Source organism: Anastrepha ludens, chromosome 3, assembly GCF_028408465.1.
Source record: "Anastrepha ludens isolate Willacy chromosome 3, idAnaLude1.1, whole genome shotgun sequence".
Classification (NCBI taxonomy): Eukaryota; Metazoa; Arthropoda; class Insecta; order Diptera; family Tephritidae; genus Anastrepha; species Anastrepha ludens.
Window position 1 is genome coordinate 21,231,519 of NC_071499.1, and position 18,996 is coordinate 21,250,514.

An 18,996-nucleotide genomic window follows, 5' to 3' on the forward strand; every position below is an offset into this window, starting at 1 on the left:
AAATAATTGTGATAGAAGATTTAAGTTCTATAGACGTCAAGGCAACAATGAACTTCTAAAAGAGATCCAAGACTTAAGGGAACCAAAAAATAATTTAAAGTTGAATTTTACTCGAGCCCGAATAGGAAAATTAATAACTCAAAAAAGTATTCAAGGTACACTGAAGCCACAAGACTGCTATCACCACAAATGCGATTGGTCCTAGGGCATACAGTGAAGAACATTGTCTTCAAAGCATCATCCATTTCATGAGAAATTCGGTCCTTAGGTTTGAAGAGAAAACATTTCAACAAAGTTTTGAAGCAAAAGCACTACAAAAACAAGAATGAATCCGTGAATGGAAAAACTTAAAAAAAGCTAGTGAGTTTTATTTCAAACAGATTTTTATATATTAACGATTTGATTATTTATATGATTTTTTAGCTATTATCTTTTTAAACAGTTGGTTTAAACAGCTGACGCACATTTCGTGTTTTGTTTCACTGTCAAACATCTTCAGTTTGGTCTATAATTTAACCATGAATCGTCTTACAAACGAACAACGCTTGCAAATCCTTGAATTTTATTATAAAAATGCGTGTTCTGTTAAGAAAGTTTAAGATCCACTTTTTGATCGAAAAATTGTGTTCAGCGACGAAGTCGATTGTGGAGTGAAGATCAGCCAGAAGAATTGCAAGAGCTACCGATGTATCCAGAAAAGGTCACAGTTGGCGCGGTTTATGGGCTGGAGATATCATTGGACCGTACTTCTTCAAAGATGCTGCGAATCGTAACATAACTGTGAATGGTGAGCGCTACCGTGAAACGATATCCAACTTTTTTCTGCCCAAAATGCAAGAGCTTGTCATGCAAGACATGTGGTTTCAGCAAGACGGTGCCGCATGCCACACAGCACGCGTAACAATGGACTTGTTGAGAGGCGAGTTCGGTGAACATTTTATTTCACGTTCGGGACCTGTCAATTGGCCACCCAGATCATGCAATATAACGCCTTTAGATTATTTTTTGTGGAGCTATGTTAAAGCAACATTAAAACATTTATATGTGAAATACCCGCGGAAAAATTGGACTAAGGGGATGCACCATTTGAAGCGCAGTCGCGGTCATCATTTGCATGAAATAGTCTTCAAACATTATATAATTATATGGACTGTACTATCGATTTAAGTAAAAAATTTCATGCATTTTTCTGAATTTTACGTGTGTTTTTTTGAAAAACTTTCCTATAGCTCTTAAAAAATCACCCGTTTTTATTACCACAACCTCTTGTTTGTGTAAAAAATGTATATATTAATAGTATCTCATTGGATGAAAATATGAGAGAGGTATAGTAAATAAAAATTTGAAGCCGTTTTCCTAAACATTTTTTTTTTTTTGATTATGCCACTTTTGAAGTAAACGCTTAGAGCTTAGTAAACTAAGTAAAATAAAACGTTATAATACAATACTGGTGCTGTGGACAGGCCCTTACTGATTTTCATGCACCACTGTCGACACGAGATGGCAATACCGCAGCTTGATTTCGCTTGGGTTGCGAATTGTCAGCACTGAATTTCAAGTTTATTGAAAAACAAAAACAGTCCAAGCGGAAGTTGAAGCTGCGGTAAGTTTACTTCAAATATAATTCGTTCTACCGTTTATAATTTATATATTTACAGGCTGTGCAAGTGTTTCAGAAATAAACGTTACCTGAAAACCCGAAGTTTAATTTCCAATACTTCTGCGAGGGATCGTCAACAACGGGTATAAAATGAAATAAAATGAAAGGAAAGTTAATACAGAAATATAAAAGGACTGCCAGGATAGAATAATTGCAATATTGGTATCAAATCAAAGCTGTTTGAGAAACTGTACACGAAACTTATTTTGATATAACGTTGCCACCAATCAAAAAATTTTAAAGTAAAGCAGGTAAAGTAATTAAAAAACTATGTATTTATGTAGGTAACACATGGGCTGAAAATTCGCGGACCTAACACATAGATGGTACTAGTTTTATTGCATTCACCTCTTTTTCAGTTAGTACTAACCTTAAAAAGATAACTGTTAAAATTGCATGATATTCTATTTATTAGTTCGTAAGTTATTATGCTAAGAGTGACGCTACTTCTGTTATTTTCAAAGAATGAATCGAAAAGTATTTCGTATTTTAATTTTACACTGCTTCTTGATGGGAAAAATACGGCTGAAGCGAAGCAACGGCTTGAAATCTGTTATGGGGACTCCACTCCCTCAGACACAACAATAAAATGATGATTTACTGACTTCAATCGTGGTCGCAGATACACCGACGATGCACAACCCAGTGGACGTCCGTAGCTCGGTTCAAAGTGGGTGCCGCGTTTGCTTACAGTTGACGTGTTAATGATTCTGAGCAAGGGCAAAACTACATGAATTGAACTTACCAATTGAACTTCCACCCAAAACCACCGTATTTGCCAGATTTGGCTCCCAGCGACTCCTGGCTGTTCGCAGACCTAAATAAAATTCTCGCCGGTAAGAAATTTTACTCGAATGAAGGGGTTATCGCTGAAACTGAGGCCTGTTTTCTTCCAAACGACCAGTTGTTGCTCTGCTGGTGTAACGAGCCCCGTCAGCATTTTTTATTGGCAGAGAAAAGGAACTGCTATTTCGGCTAACCTTCTTTGTTGTCTTGTAAAAGTCTCCGATGCGGTCTTCTTGGGCTAAGTCTTCTGTCCATTTCCTTTCATCGTTTCTGGCGCTTCGCTTTCCTACTCGGATGACCAGACCGCCTTCGTAGACGAGCTTTAAATGGCTTTCTTTAGATAGTCATGACGTTTTTGACGCACTGCAGTGTCCTGTAACTTACGAACGTCGAAATCCATCATAGTTCGTGGGTTCTATTTTTTAGGAATTGCTGTTACTTTAAGTCTCATTTCTCCGATGAGCAGGTGGTGGTCGGTAGCTTCGTCAGCTTCTCTCTTATAGCGCACGCCGAGTAAGGATTCGCGCTATGTTCTGCTTCTTCTTCCGGATCTCTTAAGATTCATCAATGAATCCAAGAGATTTGTGGAAGAGTGACCTCAAATTAAGTTTTCCGTCTTACCACCCACATTTCATTTTTCCTATCTCTATTCTTTCTACTGAATTCTATCCGGGTGTAGTACAATGGTCTCCTGACTGAGTGCTTGGACTTGTTCAACCCCCCCACAAATCTAATCTATGGCTCTCTCTGATTTAGTTACAGAGATACGAGAGCAATATTGAATACCGTTCAAGGTAAATAAGGTTTATAGGCGAGAATATCTGTGAAAAATTATCGCATTTGTGGAAGAAGATTCCGTTATGCTGGAGGGCACAGAGACCAAGGACACCTCACCTGGTTTAGCATTTCTGACTTTAATCTGCTCCTGAAGCAAAAAATACTATTCTGCAGAAAAAATATTTCTTCTATTGAGCCCAGAAAATAACATTTGTTAAAGGAGGAGAATTTTCATTTTTCCGCCACTGCGATATCTTTATTGAGTTATTTGAATCATATCTAATTTCACAACTATGTGTAAATAAACGCGGGCAAAGTTAAAAGTGCATGCACACATACATACATATGTATATATGTATATGTAATTAGGTGTATTATTTTTTGCAAAGTCAAATTCAAATTTGATTGAAGTGCGTACTTAAGATATTTTTATCTATGATTACTTCCCCCTGCTAATGACTTTTGCATTCTTCGAAAGAAGCGTATAGTGAAATATTCTTTATCTACTCATAGACTTGTGAAGAGGTGGCAATGAGGGTTTAGCAAAGGGATCAATTTTCGCGACAATTTGATTTATACTATAAAATAAACCAGGAAATGCAAAACTTTCAGTAAATATACAACGTACAAACGCACGATAACTAATAAAAATAAACATAGTTATAATTGCATTCATATGTACTTATATGTGCAGGGTGGTCCAAATAGAAGTATCTTTTCACATGTTATTTGGACACTGAATTCGAAAAACTAGAAACGAGGAAACGCGATTTTGGTCAACAGGAGTCATGATTATCGACACTTTGTGAGCTTTGATATGAGCAATTTGGTGCGTCATGTCACAAAGCTAAATCTCTTAGACTTTCTTCATGCGAAGTGGTTAAAGATCGATTTTACACGTCTTTTATATGTCTTGAAACGATCTCTACTGGATATAACCACAATCATTTGCAGGTGTTCGGCTGCTTTCAGAAGGTTTCCAAACCGGGGCGTTTTCCTGTAAAACAAATACGCCGATCCGTCGGCTGACGCCCAGAGCACACTTAAGTTATGGAGGATACACCTTTCAAACTTACAGAAAGTGAGAATCTGATACCCCAATCGTTGACGAGGGAACTCGCGTTCCACTACCTGACCATGACGAGATGCGAATACGCGGCTAAAGAATAGCAAAGTCGGGGAAGCCGACCACTAATAATAATTTCAGCTTTAAAACCCAACAGAGAATCTTTTTTGCCAATAAGTACTACTTTGGACTAAGTAGGCAATTGTGTAGTACAGTCCTCTCTCATCATGCTTGCAAAATTAAGCAAAGTTCGCATCATGCCCGTACTATTGTAAGGCGCAGAAGATTGGAGTGTCTTATCTTGTCAGACGTCCCCTTGAAGTGTTTCAGTGAAAGATTCTGCGGAAGATTTTTGACTTCTGCAGAGGAGTTTTGGTTGACAGAAAGTGATATTACAAATAAATGAAGTTGTGATCAGAAAATAATGGTAATATTCCCTTTTTTTACCCAAATTATTGTTGAGAATCTAGAAGGTACCCGAACCGACTGGCAACAATAGCGAACGAATGAGATGCCAATACAAAAAGACGAGTTAGTCTTGAAGGCGACAGCAGATAGCAGAGCACGCTTTGTGGGTCTAGCGTTAGATAAATTAGACGAAGGCGACAGGTGACTACATCGCACAGACAGGGTTTAGTAAGCGGCTACAACAACAGAACTCGCCAGATCATACGAGCTGTCAGCTGTAGAAAATAAAAATGGTTATTAAGCACATCAGATAAGCGCAGGTGCATGCGCATAGGGTATTCAGTTCAGTGATGGTAAATGTAGGGAAAATTCCCTACATGTAGGGATTTTTGTCGAAAAATGTGGGTGTAGGGAAAAGAGGGACAGATTTTTTTAAATTCTGTAAATGTAGGGAATTTTCAAGAAGGACAAAACAAATTTTAAAATAGTGGGGTAACATTAAAAAAGTGCATTTAAAATAAAAATCTGCAGTAAGATTTCATGCCAGACTTCTTTTCCTTATGGCAGCATACTTTTAAAAGCGTTAATATGGCAACATTGCCTGTTTTTTTCTTCGTTAACGCTAGCACGATTTTTTCTTTGCGCGAAAATTGTTAGTTGTCCCACGTTTTCTGGTGCTTTTCACTTTTGAAGTAAGTTTGCAATTATTTTAGTTTTAGCTATTTTATATTTAAAAAGCATATATTTTACAGAAATGAGCTCCTCCTCTTCGACTGACTCTTCGGAGGAACACCAGGAAAAACAATGCAAGTATCGGAAACAAAAGTTCAATAACAAGAGGCTTGACGGCGAAATTTTAGTGGCTAGTTTGAAGCTCTGGCTAACGATCCATTCAAATGCAAATGTTCTGCGTGCAACAAAGTTTTGAGCTGTGGCAAGTCTGATTTACCGAAGCACACCGAAACAAAAATGCACCAAAAAATATGAAGGCAATTAAAAAGACATCTAAAATAAAGCGAGTAAACCAAATAGTTCCAGAAATTTCGAAATAAGACTTAGCATGTTCTTCGCTGAGCATAATGTTGCGCTGCAAGTGGTGGACCATTTAATCCCACTCTTAAAAGAAATCGTGCCCGATTCTGAAATAATAAAAAACTCTGAGCTCGGAAGAAAGAAGTGCACCAGCATAATAAAAAATGAATTGGCAAAACAGGAAAAAGACAATTTAGTTAAAAGAATTAAAAGTAAACAAATTTTCCATAATGATCGATGAGAGACATCGGACTCAATAAGCATATGTGTCTTATGGTGAGATTTTTCGACGACGAAAGCGAGCGGCTTGTTAAGCTGCTGGATCTAATTCCAATAAGAACTGATTGCACTGCAGAAGCTCTGTACGGAATTTTTAAAAAATCTTAAGCAAACAATTCAATTTTGACGTTGCAATTGCCTCATTACAGTGTAAAGACAGGAGAAAAAAATGTAGGGAATTTCGAAGGGAAAATTTGTTGTAAGCGTAGGGAAAAGTAGGGAATTTTTTTGGGCTGTGTAGGGATTTTTCAAAAAACCATTTACCATCACTGATTCAGTTGTAAGTTGAACTTGTAAGCGAAGAAAGTAGTGTTGCTTTTAATTTGTGACTTTTATTCGACAATCTAGTGATCGAACTCAGAGGAATTACTGTGAGTGAATTATTTGTATTTTAACCTCCGAAAATTCATAATAATATAAAAAAAACTGATTGACTTTTGTGCAATTTATTCCATTCTCAAAAAGATACTTCAATATAGGCCACCCTGTACATATTGGTTTAGGTGTTTATATTCTCCAATTATGTGTAGGTAAGTAATTGCGTATTTGTAGTGGCAAATTCGCCAATTGTAATTGGGGGATTCATAGGGCATTTTATTATATTCACGACAGTTTAATTGTAATTGTGAGCGTTCGAACTGTGAAATTGAAGAAAATCAACAGTTTTGATTATATTTTCGCAAATATTCTTTTTTATGTGTGTGAAGATCGGGAAAATGCTGCCACGGGTTCGCTCTAGTGGCTCATCTGAGTGGACAACTTTCTGATGGCAGTGAGAGCAGCTTCTTCCACATCTTCAAAGAAAACGCCGCTTATGTCGCCGGATCAAAATCCGGATCAAGCACTTTTTCCGAGCGTAAAGCCACCTGATGGATTGCCCGTGGATTTTCGCTACTTTATATTTAGAGTAGAATGGGGTAAGATAGGTCATTTTTTTTGGAGAGCTCTTGCTACGGTGTTTTTGCATTGATTTTGAAAAATAAGCAAGATTTTGAAAGGTTATTTATCTGCTAACATTTTGGTTATACTGACCTATGTTTGGCTAAATATTTTGGAAGCTGCATTCAATAAGACAAAGGTACTTTTTTTCGATATTTTTAAGATCGGGGGGCACGATAGGTCACTATATGTGAGGGGAAAATAACAATGTACATGGCTTGGAAAGTAACGTTTTAACTTTTATTTATAGAGTATGAACACTGCACATGTTATAAAAGTTAGGAATTTTTCTTTAATTCATCACGCGAGCACGTAATGTTTCGAACGGAATTTTAAATTGTTTAGAGGCTGATCGAACACTAGCGCCATCTCGGACTTCCGCGATTGCGTTTTTTACGTCCTCTTCACTTCGTTTCGGCGTTTTTCGGACATAATTATGCACCATTTTGCTGCAAAAACATTTAAAATTTATTTTATTCAATTAAAAGTAGTGACCTATAATGCCCCCAGACGGCTGACCTATAGTGCCCCCAAGCACATGTTTTATGTTAGTGTCGATATTTTTTTTTAAAAACAAAAATATCAAAAAACTAACACATTATTCGTGTTCAGCATTATTTTCTACGTAAAATAAAACTCACCTGACAAATATTTACATACATTAAATGCACTGCTCCGTAGAATAAAAAAAATGCTTTGTCGGAGAAAAGCTCACAAAAAACTAAACGACGCCAGAACTAGGATAACTAATCAATGGTGACGGCCGAAATGACAGTCGCGAACGTTGTTCCCCACCACGTATTCAATTCACATAAGACGAGTGACCTCTGCAAAAACAGTGCGACGAAAACCCCACCTACCTATTGTGCCCCCATACCTATCTTACCCCATTCTACTCTACCTCTATCAAAATAATAGCTATCACCGTCGCTTGAGTGCAGCTATTAACAAACCATTCATTTTATATGTATGAATAACTCCAATGGTTGCTTGAAGTGTTTTTTAATTTTACACGAACATATTTATAGATATCACACGAAGAAGGCTTTATGAATTCCCCAAATGTATTTATAGTTGTGCGTCTCGGTTCATATGATTTTAGTTCATTTTACGCCGTGAAGTAGAATAGTTCGCAATGAGTTTGGCCGGAAAAGTTGTTATTGTGACTGGAGCAAGTTCAGGCATTGGTGCTACCGCAGCAGAGGCATTTGCCAAACACGGAGCCAAAGTGGTTTTGGTAGGACGAAATGAAACTAATTTGAAAGCCGCTGAGGCAGCCTGTAAAGCAGCCAACAACAAAGTCCAACTATTGTCTATCACTGCTGATGTAACGGTAGATGCGGAGCGCATTATAAAAACAACTATAGACAAATTTGGGCAACTGGATGTGTTGGTCAATAATGCCGGTATCGGTGAGGGTGGGCATATATTGGACATTGACGTGGAGCAATTCGATAGAATTATGAATACCAACTTGCGTTCAGTTTTTCTTCTCACCAAATTCGCCGCACCTCATCTCGTTAAGTCTCAAGGCAACATTGTAAATGTGTCCAGTGTCGCAGGTTTGCGTTCGTTTCCGGGTGTATCCTGCTATTGCACCTCCAAGGCAGCTCTTGATCAGTTTACCAGATGTATTGCTTTGGATTTGGCAGCGAAAAACGTACGTGTAAATGCCGTGAATCCTGGTGTGATAGTGACCGATTTTCATAAGCGTATGGGCATGCCGGGGGAGGAATATGCGAAATATTTGGAACATAGCAAAGGGACGCACGCTCTAGGACGTGTTGGCTCTACGAAGGAGGTGGCCGATGCTATTATCTTTTTTGCTAATGACACTTCCAGTTTTATAACGGGAGCAACTTTGCCCATCGATGGAGGCAAACATGCAATGTGCCCGCGTTAATTTGTGCATTTATCTATTTTATGTTACTACATTACTCGTATAAGAGTACTAATATTGTGTGTAAAAAAATTTAATTGCATTATAAAGTGTGAGTTTAATTGGCTAAAATTTGTATGTGATTTATAATATATTTTTATAGCTTCTCACAAACTTTTGTAGTTCAAATGTAAAAAATAAAATAGGCAAAGAAATCGAATGATAATTGCTTTCATTAATATTATTTCACACGTACTTACATGGCTACATACAGTGGTGGAATAAAGTCCGCATATTAGGTATACATAGTACGCATTTCCGTTGGTTTGCAAGTACAAAAAGTTTATTGAGAAATGTGTTGATATATTTTTATTTGAAACCTTTTTCTGTTCACAGTAAACTGAAGAAATCCATACTTGAACATAAAACATCAAAGTTATGGGGGAGAAACGCCAAAACAGCGTTGGCAAAAGTCTACATAGAGAACGAAACTCCTAGCAAGGTCGATCTATTACGTGGTTTGTTATTTAGCTATGGTGAAAAAGAAAAGTATGAGGGGAACTTTGGCTGCCGAATTCTGCATGACCATTTCCCATGTACTCACACACTCGTCCAATCAATCGCTAATCACACAGAAACGAAGTGTTATTGGTTAATTTTTTTCGTATATCACTAAACAATCAAAGTTTTTTCGTAAACAAACCACTTCGTGATCATGAGCGAAGTCAGTCATAAGTCGATTCTGTGAAATTCGCTCAGAGCCGATTAACGGTCTGTTAAAGAAAGCTCGCCTTTGAAAAGTTTTCACCCTGAGTATGCTGTGTTGTGATAAAGCACTGTTTGTTTTTATATTTTTTATATTTATGTTTGCTGCTTTACTATTATTGAGTTCAATTGAGATTTTGACAGTTAAGAATTAAAAATGGCTCCGCGAATAGAATATAATTTGATGTAAGAAATTTGTATGTACAGGTGAAATTGTATGGTGAAATTGCAAAAATTTTCAACTGGAATCGACCAACAGTACAGACCATTGTAAAACAGTTTAAAAATGATATACACCTTTCTTTGGGTGTTTGGTCGAGCTCCTCCTCCTATTTGTGGTGTGCGTCTTAATGTTGTTCCACAAATGGAGGGATCTACAGTTTCAAGCCGACTCCGAACGGCAGCTATTTTTTTATTTTCTTTTTTTTTTTTTTTTTGAGGAGCTTTTTCATGGCAGAAATACACTCGGAGGTTTGCCATTGCCTGCCGAGGGGCGACCGCTATGAGGAAAATCCTTTTTTTTTTCATTTTGGTCTTTCACCGCGATTCGATCCTCCGTTCTCTCTGAATTCCGAATATTAGTCACGCACGAACCCATTCGGCTACGGCAGCCGTTCTACCAAAAAACGTCGTACAGCCGCCCGAAGAAGCTATCTCGCAGGGACATCAGTTTGATTCTCAAATAAGTGGGCCAAAATCCAAATGTTAATACTTCAAAATTAGCCAAACACGTAACAAGAACATCTGAAAAATGTGTCCATTTGAAAGCAATTCGAATAACTCTAAACAGTAACGGTTTCCGCACTAGAACACCAGACCTCTAATTTCTGAAAAGGGGATGCTTTTTTTAGCAAACATTTTTGTCTACAGATAAGTCAAAGTTTAAAATATTAAACAGCGATGAAAAGGCAACAGCTTGGGGGGAAAAATGCACTTAATCCGAAAAATTTACTATCAACTGTCCAGCACGGTGGAGGCACCATTATGGCTTGGAAAGCTGGAAGAATAGCATTTACTAAGGGTAACATGAATCGATACGAAGAGAAATCTTTATCATAAAATAAAAATAAAAATAAATGGTTGCATAACAAACAGATCTCTCTATTCGCAAACTGGCGTTTGAGGGCCGTGTTACGGCAATCTTTCCAAATAGGCAGGATTGGATGGAGGGGAAAATCTGCACCAAAGCTTGCACCTCTGTCTTCACTGACTGTTCCAAGATGGAATCGGGAGTCAGAGCAAGGGTTTTCTCTAAATCAGCCAATTTATCTATCTCCTTTAAACTGCCGAACACTGCTAGTGTTTTCAAGCAGAAGTGTTTGCGATCCTGCAGGCATGCAAAATGCTTAGGGAGCGCGGGAGCGAGGGAGATATTAACATTTGCTCCGATATTCAAGCCGCGATCAAGGCGCTGACGATGCCATGACGCAGAACGAAATTAGTAAACTCCTGTAGGGAGAAGATCAAATATCTTGCCTGTGCAGGTAACATTTCTCTGATCTGGGTTCCAGGACATAGGCACATAGAGGGAAATGAAATTGCTGATGAGCTTGCCAGAAGGGGACTGAATTGGCTTCAGAGGCTTCCTACCCGGTCATCAGCATCCCCCTGGCAGTTGTTAAAGAGGAACTGTGCAAATTATTTCTCAAGAAAGCGCAGAAAAGATAGAGCTCCCCAGTACAATATACGAAGGGCTCAGAAAGTCCTTTGAACTCCTCACCATTCAATTTCCAAACTCGTAGCTGTGTTTACCGGTCACTGAATGATCGGCACACACGCGGTACAGCTAGGGTTACCGTTTAACTCCCATTGTAGAAGCTGTAGGGACCTTTCAGAAAAGGAGACTCTGTAAATGTCCCGGTTTGGCAGCTAGACGACTAAGGTGTAGGGCTCCAACCTAAATCCTATCATGCTTCTTCGTTATATCAACAGCTCTGGCTGGCTGTAGATATCTGGCTGTTGGAGGTCTCATAATGGTATCAGTATTATTGCTACTTGGGGAGTGCCAGACTGGCACTTCAACCATTTCACCTACCTACCTAGAGGGTTTAGGAACTATAAAAAATATAATTTTCAATATTCAAACGTAGCTTGGAGCAGAGTAAAACAATGGATCGCGCGTTTTGCACTCTTTCTGCTCGACTGCAGAGTAGTAGCGACAGTAAAAATGAAAACAAGGCAGCAGCGGAGCCAACCTTTGGTCACAAGAGCCTTTTCACACAGGCTAAAATCCATTACTTAAAGTTCGAATTGTTGTAGTAACCACCGTATTCACCAGATTTGGCCCGTAGCGACTTCCATCTTTTTCCAGACCTAAAAAAATGCATGCATGGAAAGGGTTTTTCATCAAATAATGAAGTCATAACAGCTGCGGAAGCGTATTTTGCAGCCCTTCTAGATTGTCAGGGATGGAATTCATTAATTGAAATCTCGTTGGAACAATTGAGCGAATGTTCAAGGAGACTATACTGAATAAGTGAAAAAGTGTATCTGAAACCACAAAATTGTGTTTTTCTTATCAAACCGAAAAATTTGTTTAACAACCGAGTGCACTCAAACAGGGCTTAATACGAGTAGAAGCCTGGAACAGTATAACATTTGCAGAATTGACAAGTTTGGTTGTATCGATGCCTAGTGGTCTTCAAGCGATTACTGATGCTAACAGTAGACCAACTGAATATTAAAATGCAATAATCCAACAACTTAATCCTAGATAAGTAAAGTTTTCACACTGCAGTAAGTTATCCACCGTAGCCGAATAGGTTGGTGCGTGATTACCATTCGGAATTCACAGAGAGAACGTAGATTCCAATCTCGGTGAAACCAAAATTAATAAAAACATTTTTCTAATAGCGGTCGCCCTTCGGCAGGCAATGGCAAACCTCCGAGTGTATTTTTGTCATGAAAAAGCTCCTCATAAAAAAGAAAAGAAAATATCTGCCGTTCGGAGTCGGCTTGAAACTGTACGTTCCTCCATTTATGGAACAACATCAAGACGTACACCACAAATAGGAGGAGGAGCTCGGCCAAACACCCAAAAAAGGTGAACGCGCCAATTATATATATTTATATTGGTAGTCGAAAAAGTCTTTTCGTATTTTGTCAATAGATGTCGTTGGAGTCATCTATCTCCAGTGCTACCAATCACATTGTGTCATATCATTAAGCTTTATCTAGCCAAAAAAAAATTAAATTCGGTGAAGTTGAAAAAAAGTTATAGCTGTTCAAAAATGAGTGAAAATATTGAAGAAATTCGCTATATTTTGAAATTTTTGAATAAAAAAGGGAAGAATGCCACGCAAGCCACCAATGAAACTGAAATGAAATCAGTACGTGTAGCACAACAATGGTTCGCTCGCTTCCGTTCTGGAAATTTCTATGTGAAAGATACAGCTCGCTCCGGTCGACCTATCGTTGAAAAAGTCGATGAAATTATGGAAAAGATTGAGCAGGACCATCACATAAGCTGCCATGATATCGCCAAGGCACTAAACATTCATCATCAAACGGTTTTGAACCATTTAAAAAAGGCTGGTTACAAAAAGAAGCTCGATGTTTGGGTACCACATGAATTGTCTGTGAAAAATTTAATGGACCGAATTAACATCTGCGATTCTTTGCTGAAACGAAATGAAATCGAACGATTTCTGAAGCGAGTGGTAACAGGAGACGAAAAGTGGATCAAATACGACAATAATGTGCGAAAAAGATCATGGTGCAAGGGTGGTGAAGCTCAACAAATGGTCGCAAAGCCAGGAAAGGTTATGCTGTGTGTTTGGTGGGATTGGAAAGGAATCATCCACTATGAGCTGCTCCAGCCTGCTCGAACGATTGATTCTACACTTTACTGTCAACAACTGATGAGATTGATGCAAGCAATCGAAAAAAACGGCCAGAATTGATCAGCAGAAAGGGCGTCGTCTTCCATCAGTGCAACGCTAGGCCACACACATCTTTGACGACTCGGCAAAAACTGGGAGAGCTTGGTTGGGAAGTTTTGATGCATCCACCATATAGCCCTGACCTTGCACCATCGGACTACCATTTGTTTCGGTCAATGCAGAACTACCTTAATGGAGTAAAGTTGGCTTCAAGAGAAGCCTGTGAAAATTACTTGTCGCAGTTTTTCGCCGAGAAACCACAAAAGTTTTACACTGATGGAATAATGTCTCTAGAAGAAAAATGGCAAAAGGCGGTCGACCAAAATGGTACATATTTGGTTTAATAAAGTTCATTATAAATATAAAAAAATTTGTTGAAGTTTGATTAGAAATACGAAAAAACTTTTTCGACTACCCAATATATATATAAACATATAGACTACCCCTAACCCCTTAATAGATTCCCTTGACTACGGCATTATGACAGCCCACTTCTAATCAATTATCCATCGGTTTGTTCGATCAGCAGATTTATATGGTTATGGTTATGGCACCTCTAATTCAGCATTAAGTATACGAGAGTGTTTCAATACGTAACCATTTGAGAATCAAGAGGGAAGGAACTCTTATCACTGTGCAGATTTAGTATTTTGCACTACAACTCAGATATGTGCATGCAGTTCCACTCCTCCATTTCATCTAGTCAAGGTTATCGCTATTTACGACAACTAACTTTTTTCGCATTCTCACGTCACGCTTTTGCAAATGCTCGTATATTCATTATCAGATTAGTCCTCACTGCGCGCGTGAGGTAGAATGTAGTGCACACGACTTCGGCGGATGCCACAGGCCACTTGTGCTTATCTTATCATCTGCTAAGCGTAAAAGAAATATATTAAAAAAAAAATCCCCTCACTCTGATCAACAAACATAAAAAGTTCAGACACAAGCCGTTCTTCACACAGTCGTCATAATGAGTTTCAACGGTAAAGTTGTGATTGTAACCGGTGCTAGTTCTGGCATTGGTGCCGCCACCGCTAAGGCATTTGCTATACGCGGCGCTAAAATTGCGCTCGTTGGCCGCAATGTCGACAATCTTAAGGCTGTCGAATCAGACTGCAAGGCAGCCAACAGCAATGCTGAATTGCTGCTCATTCCAGCCGATGTCACCGTCGATGCTGAGCGTATCATCAATACAACAGTGGACAAATTCGGACAATTGGATGTGCTTGTCAACAATGCCGGTATTTTGGCTTACGGCAGCATTTTGGATATTGATGTAGAGCAATTCGACTCGTTGCTTAATACTAATTTACGTTCGATTTTCCTGCTCACCAAGTTGGCCGCACCGCACCTCATCAAGACGCAAGGTAATATAGTGAATGTTTCGAGTGTAGCTGGCACGCGCACCTTCCCCAACACCTCCAGCTATTGCACCTCCAAGGCGGCAGTTGATCAGTTCACCAGATGTATTGCCTTGGATTTAGCGTCGAAAAATGTGCGTGTAAATGCCGTGAATCCTGGTGTGGTCGTGACGGACATTCATGCGCGCAGTGGCATGACTGAGGAAGCTTATGCCGATTACATGCGACGCGCCAAGGAAACGCACGCACTCGGACGTGTAGGCACTACAAAGGAAGTGGCCGATACCATTGCATTTTTGGCCAGTGACGAGGCGACCTTCATCACTGGCGCCACCGTGCCTGTGGATGGTGGCAAGCAAGCGATGTGCCCGCGTTAAAAGCGAGAAATAAACTTCAGTTTGAGTGTATTGAAATGTTATTGTTATTGTTGTTTGATATAATTAAATATTTGTGAATTAAGAATATCAGAGTTATCCGGTTTTGTACCTACTATCATTTCTCCCAAGGTTTTTTTTAAAATGTTGTGACTTTGTTAATGTCAAATCAAACAAAATGCGATTTAGAAAGTTTCCGTGTTGCCTCACCCACAGCAGCTGAATAAGTTTCGCAGGTCCCAAATGTTAGAACAGAATTGTCTAATACCGATCGCATCTCGTCAAGCAACTATCTGCCGTTCGAAGGCTGATGAGCTGACTAAACAGGGAACCCTGGAGTCGGTTTCACCGCAAAATGAGAGTGTCGAGGTTCCACTGGGAACTTGTGGTCTACTCATTGAAATACGGGCCTCGCCTGAACTTAGCGAGCACTGGGCTAGTGCGCAAAGTGCAAAGTCGCGAGTACCTTCTGGCCATGGGTAGAACGGTGGCGAATGAGGGACCTTCTAAGGCTAACAAAGTCACAGCTCTCGAATTTGGTAGGTATCCTTACTGGACTTTGTCCGTTATGTGTCCATGCGGTGAGACTTGGGATTGCTTCAAGTCTTTTCTGCAAAAACTTTCTGGATAAGGTGGAATCATCGCAGCACCTTCTTTTCAGCTCTCGTCGTGCAAAGATTTAGACATCTGGGCTCTTACTTTTTTGCTGCACCTGCGTATATTGCGGATTTAAATATCACACGCCTGATGAATTTCATCAATAGCTTAAAGCGCTTAATACAAACGTAATTAGTTGGTCGTCTTCCTCTAATCCAGAGTCCCTTCTTCCTTTTTCAAACCTGTTTGGTTCTTTTCACTCTGATTCCCCTCTTGTAAAGTATTTTCCCCTATGATATCACAATGGACGAATTCTTCGTCCCCTCGCGTGGGCGGCCATTTATTCTGTCATATCCTTGTAAAAAAACATCAAAATGCACACCACAAACACCTGTCCAATGATAGTCCAATTCCAATGAAGTCTAAATCGATCAAGGTTTGGCTGAGTTATTCAAGTTTCCTTTAAACCTATCTTCGGAAAGAAATTCAAGAATAACATAGACAACAACTGTTGAAATAAGTGATTGGATATCACAGAAACAGAGAAACACTGAGGCCTAAAATACCTGGTGGGGCTATTATTAAGCGCGAAATTGGCTTGCAGGCAAGATGGCCCAATCGCCGTGATGAACTCCCACGACCTGCATCAAAACCTCTATTGACCTCGCTGGCCAATTTGATGGGATTCTGGAAGTATTCTGTATGTTGAGCTACTTTCAAGGAATCAATGATCCACCAAACTATCGCAACGTCACACACTTCTTTGATGAATCGTAGAAAATGATTGGCGCTTGGTCGGGAATTGATGGTATTTTGCCTTATATGTAGTCTTAACCTGCATGATTAAATTGCCATTTCTTACGAGGCTTACCAAATTATTTAAAGATAAAATTCACGTGTCATGATGGTTTGGAAGAAGGTGGGTAGGTGAAATGGTTGAAGTACCACTTGGCACTCCCCAAGTAGCACTACAGCGCTGTTCTGATACCATTTTAAGACCTTCAATGGGCAAATATCTACAGCCAACCAAAGCTGTTGGTGTAATGGAGAAAGTTGATGGGATTTAGTTTGGAGCACTCCCCAGGTTATCGAAGAATGGAGCGCCCAGCGACCTTAATCGTCTAGCTGCCAAATCTGGATGTCTACAGAGGATTTGCTCAGTTGTCTCCTTCTCCCAAATATCCCCACAACTTCTGCAATTGGGATTAAATAGTAAACTTAGCTTTTCTCCGACCGTCCAATGACCGGTGAGCACAACTACTCAACTGGATTACTCTTCAACACAGCAGAATCTGCGTGCATGTTCTTGTGCTAGATAATCCTATTGTGTTAAAGTGTTTATTACAGGCAAAGTGACCTGTAAGTGCTCCACAGAGTAATCTGAGGCCCTTTTTATCTAGGGTTAGTGCAGATTTTGCTCTGTTGGCATTGAAGTTCAAGAACTTTTTTAGTGATTAAGGCCGCTTGTGCCGTTCCAGTATACCTTAGCTTTTATTTTGGGTCCATTTTTTTGTTTCCTGTACAACTAATTAATTTCGTATTTTTTTGTTAAAAAATACCATTTATTTAAGTATAAAAGTGAAAAAATATTTTATTCAAAATATTGTCCATCGGAAGCGGCAACTTTTTTCCATCTTTCAGTTACAATGTATGGATTCCATCCCAAAGAAAATTCCCATTTTTTGGTTTCCTGTACAACTAAATAATTTCGTATTTTTTTGTTAAAAAATACCATTTATTTAAGTATAAAAGTGAAAAAATATTTTATTCAAAATATTGTCCATCGGAAGCGGCAACTTTTTTCCATCTTTCAGTTACAATGTATGAATTCCATCCCAAAGAAAATTCTCATCTTTTGCGTCGAGAAAGTCATCAAGCCATTTTTTTAATACCTTCAACATTGGTGAACCGTATTCCAGGAAGGTGATTCTGCGTCGACCGAAACAAGTGGTAATCAGAACGAGCTATGTTTGGGCTATGCGGCAGGTGAGGTAGAATTTCCCAACCGGCATTTCCCAAATAATTTTTGACCGGTACTGCAACATGTGGCCGAGTATTGTCATGATGGAAAATCAATTTCTCGTGTCTGGCCGCCCATTCTGGCCGTTTTTCGGCTATTGCTTGCTTCAAACGTATCAATTGTTGTCTGTATAGCTGTCCCGTGATCGTCTGGCCCGATTTTAACAGCTCATAGTACAGCACACCCTTCTGATCCCACCAAATACAGAGGATTACCTTCAAACCATAAATATTCGGCTTTGGTGTCGATTTGGCTGGTTGGCCTGGCTTCACATATGATCTTTTCACATATGATCTTTTACTTTTCATCTCCAGTGACAATACGATGCAAAAACGATTTCTTTTTGTAGCGATTAAGCAGGATTTCAGACATGCAAAATCGTCTCTCAACGTCTCTCGGCTTCATTTCGTGTGGCACCCGATTTCCTTCTTTGTGAATGTATCCGGCTGCTTTTAAACGTTTAGAAATGGCTTGTTGAGTGACTTCCAATGTTTTTCCAAGTTCTTCTTGAGTTTGACATGGATCTTGATCGAGTAATGCCTCCAATTCTTCGTCTTCCAACTTTTTTGCTCTTTGTCTTCTGTGTCAAAATCACCACTTTTAAATCGTGCAAACCACTGCTGACATACTGTAACCTCTGGAGCATATTCAGGATAAGCTTCTGAGAGTGAACGATGAGCTTCTGTGGCACTTTTCTTTAAAGGGTTACATGGGTTTCGTTAGTTCAAAAAATCGATTTATTTTTTCGGCTTATTAATTTCTACAACATCTCAGGAATAAATTTTCAAATCGATCCGAATAATAAATTCAGAGATACAGCCTTTGGAATGTGTGCGCTCCAAGCCACTTCTATTGTTATTCAAAACTTTAAACGCGTTTTCCTCGGAACTGTGTTTTCAAAGTCGGTTGTCGAATGTTCTCGAAAACTACTCAACCGATCTTGATGAAATTTTACACAGGTGTTCCAGATACAATTTAGTCATGCTTGAACGAAGGATTTTATTTTTTTTTTTCAATTACAACTATTTAAAAGAAACAAAATGTCAAGCAAATTTGACCGAAATTTTAATTTTTTTGCAAAAATGTCTGCCAAAATTCCAATTTTTACTTTTTTTTTTCCTTCGTTCAAGCACGAGTTTATGGTCTTAACTAAAGCACTTATTTTTGTT

At 39.1% G+C, this 18,996-nt stretch overlaps 2 protein-coding genes across 2 annotated transcripts; both read left to right on the forward strand.

Annotated features, from left to right (window-relative positions):
• The first annotated feature begins 8,036 nt into the window (after window positions 1-8,036).
• LOC128856305 (uncharacterized oxidoreductase TM_0325-like) lies at window positions 8,037-9,046 on the forward strand. The gene has a single exon (XM_054091601.1). It carries the CDS (start codon window positions 8,083-8,085, stop codon window positions 8,848-8,850), a length of 768 nt encoding a protein of 255 aa, XP_053947576.1. The 5' UTR covers window positions 8,037-8,082; the 3' UTR covers window positions 8,851-9,046.
• Window positions 9,047-14,273: 5,227 nt separating this feature from the next.
• On the forward strand, window positions 14,274-15,298 carry LOC128856306 (uncharacterized oxidoreductase TM_0325-like). The gene has a single exon (XM_054091602.1). It carries the CDS (start codon window positions 14,446-14,448, stop codon window positions 15,211-15,213), a length of 768 nt encoding a protein of 255 aa, XP_053947577.1. The 5' UTR covers window positions 14,274-14,445; the 3' UTR covers window positions 15,214-15,298.
• Window positions 15,299-18,996: the final 3,698 nt, after the last annotated feature.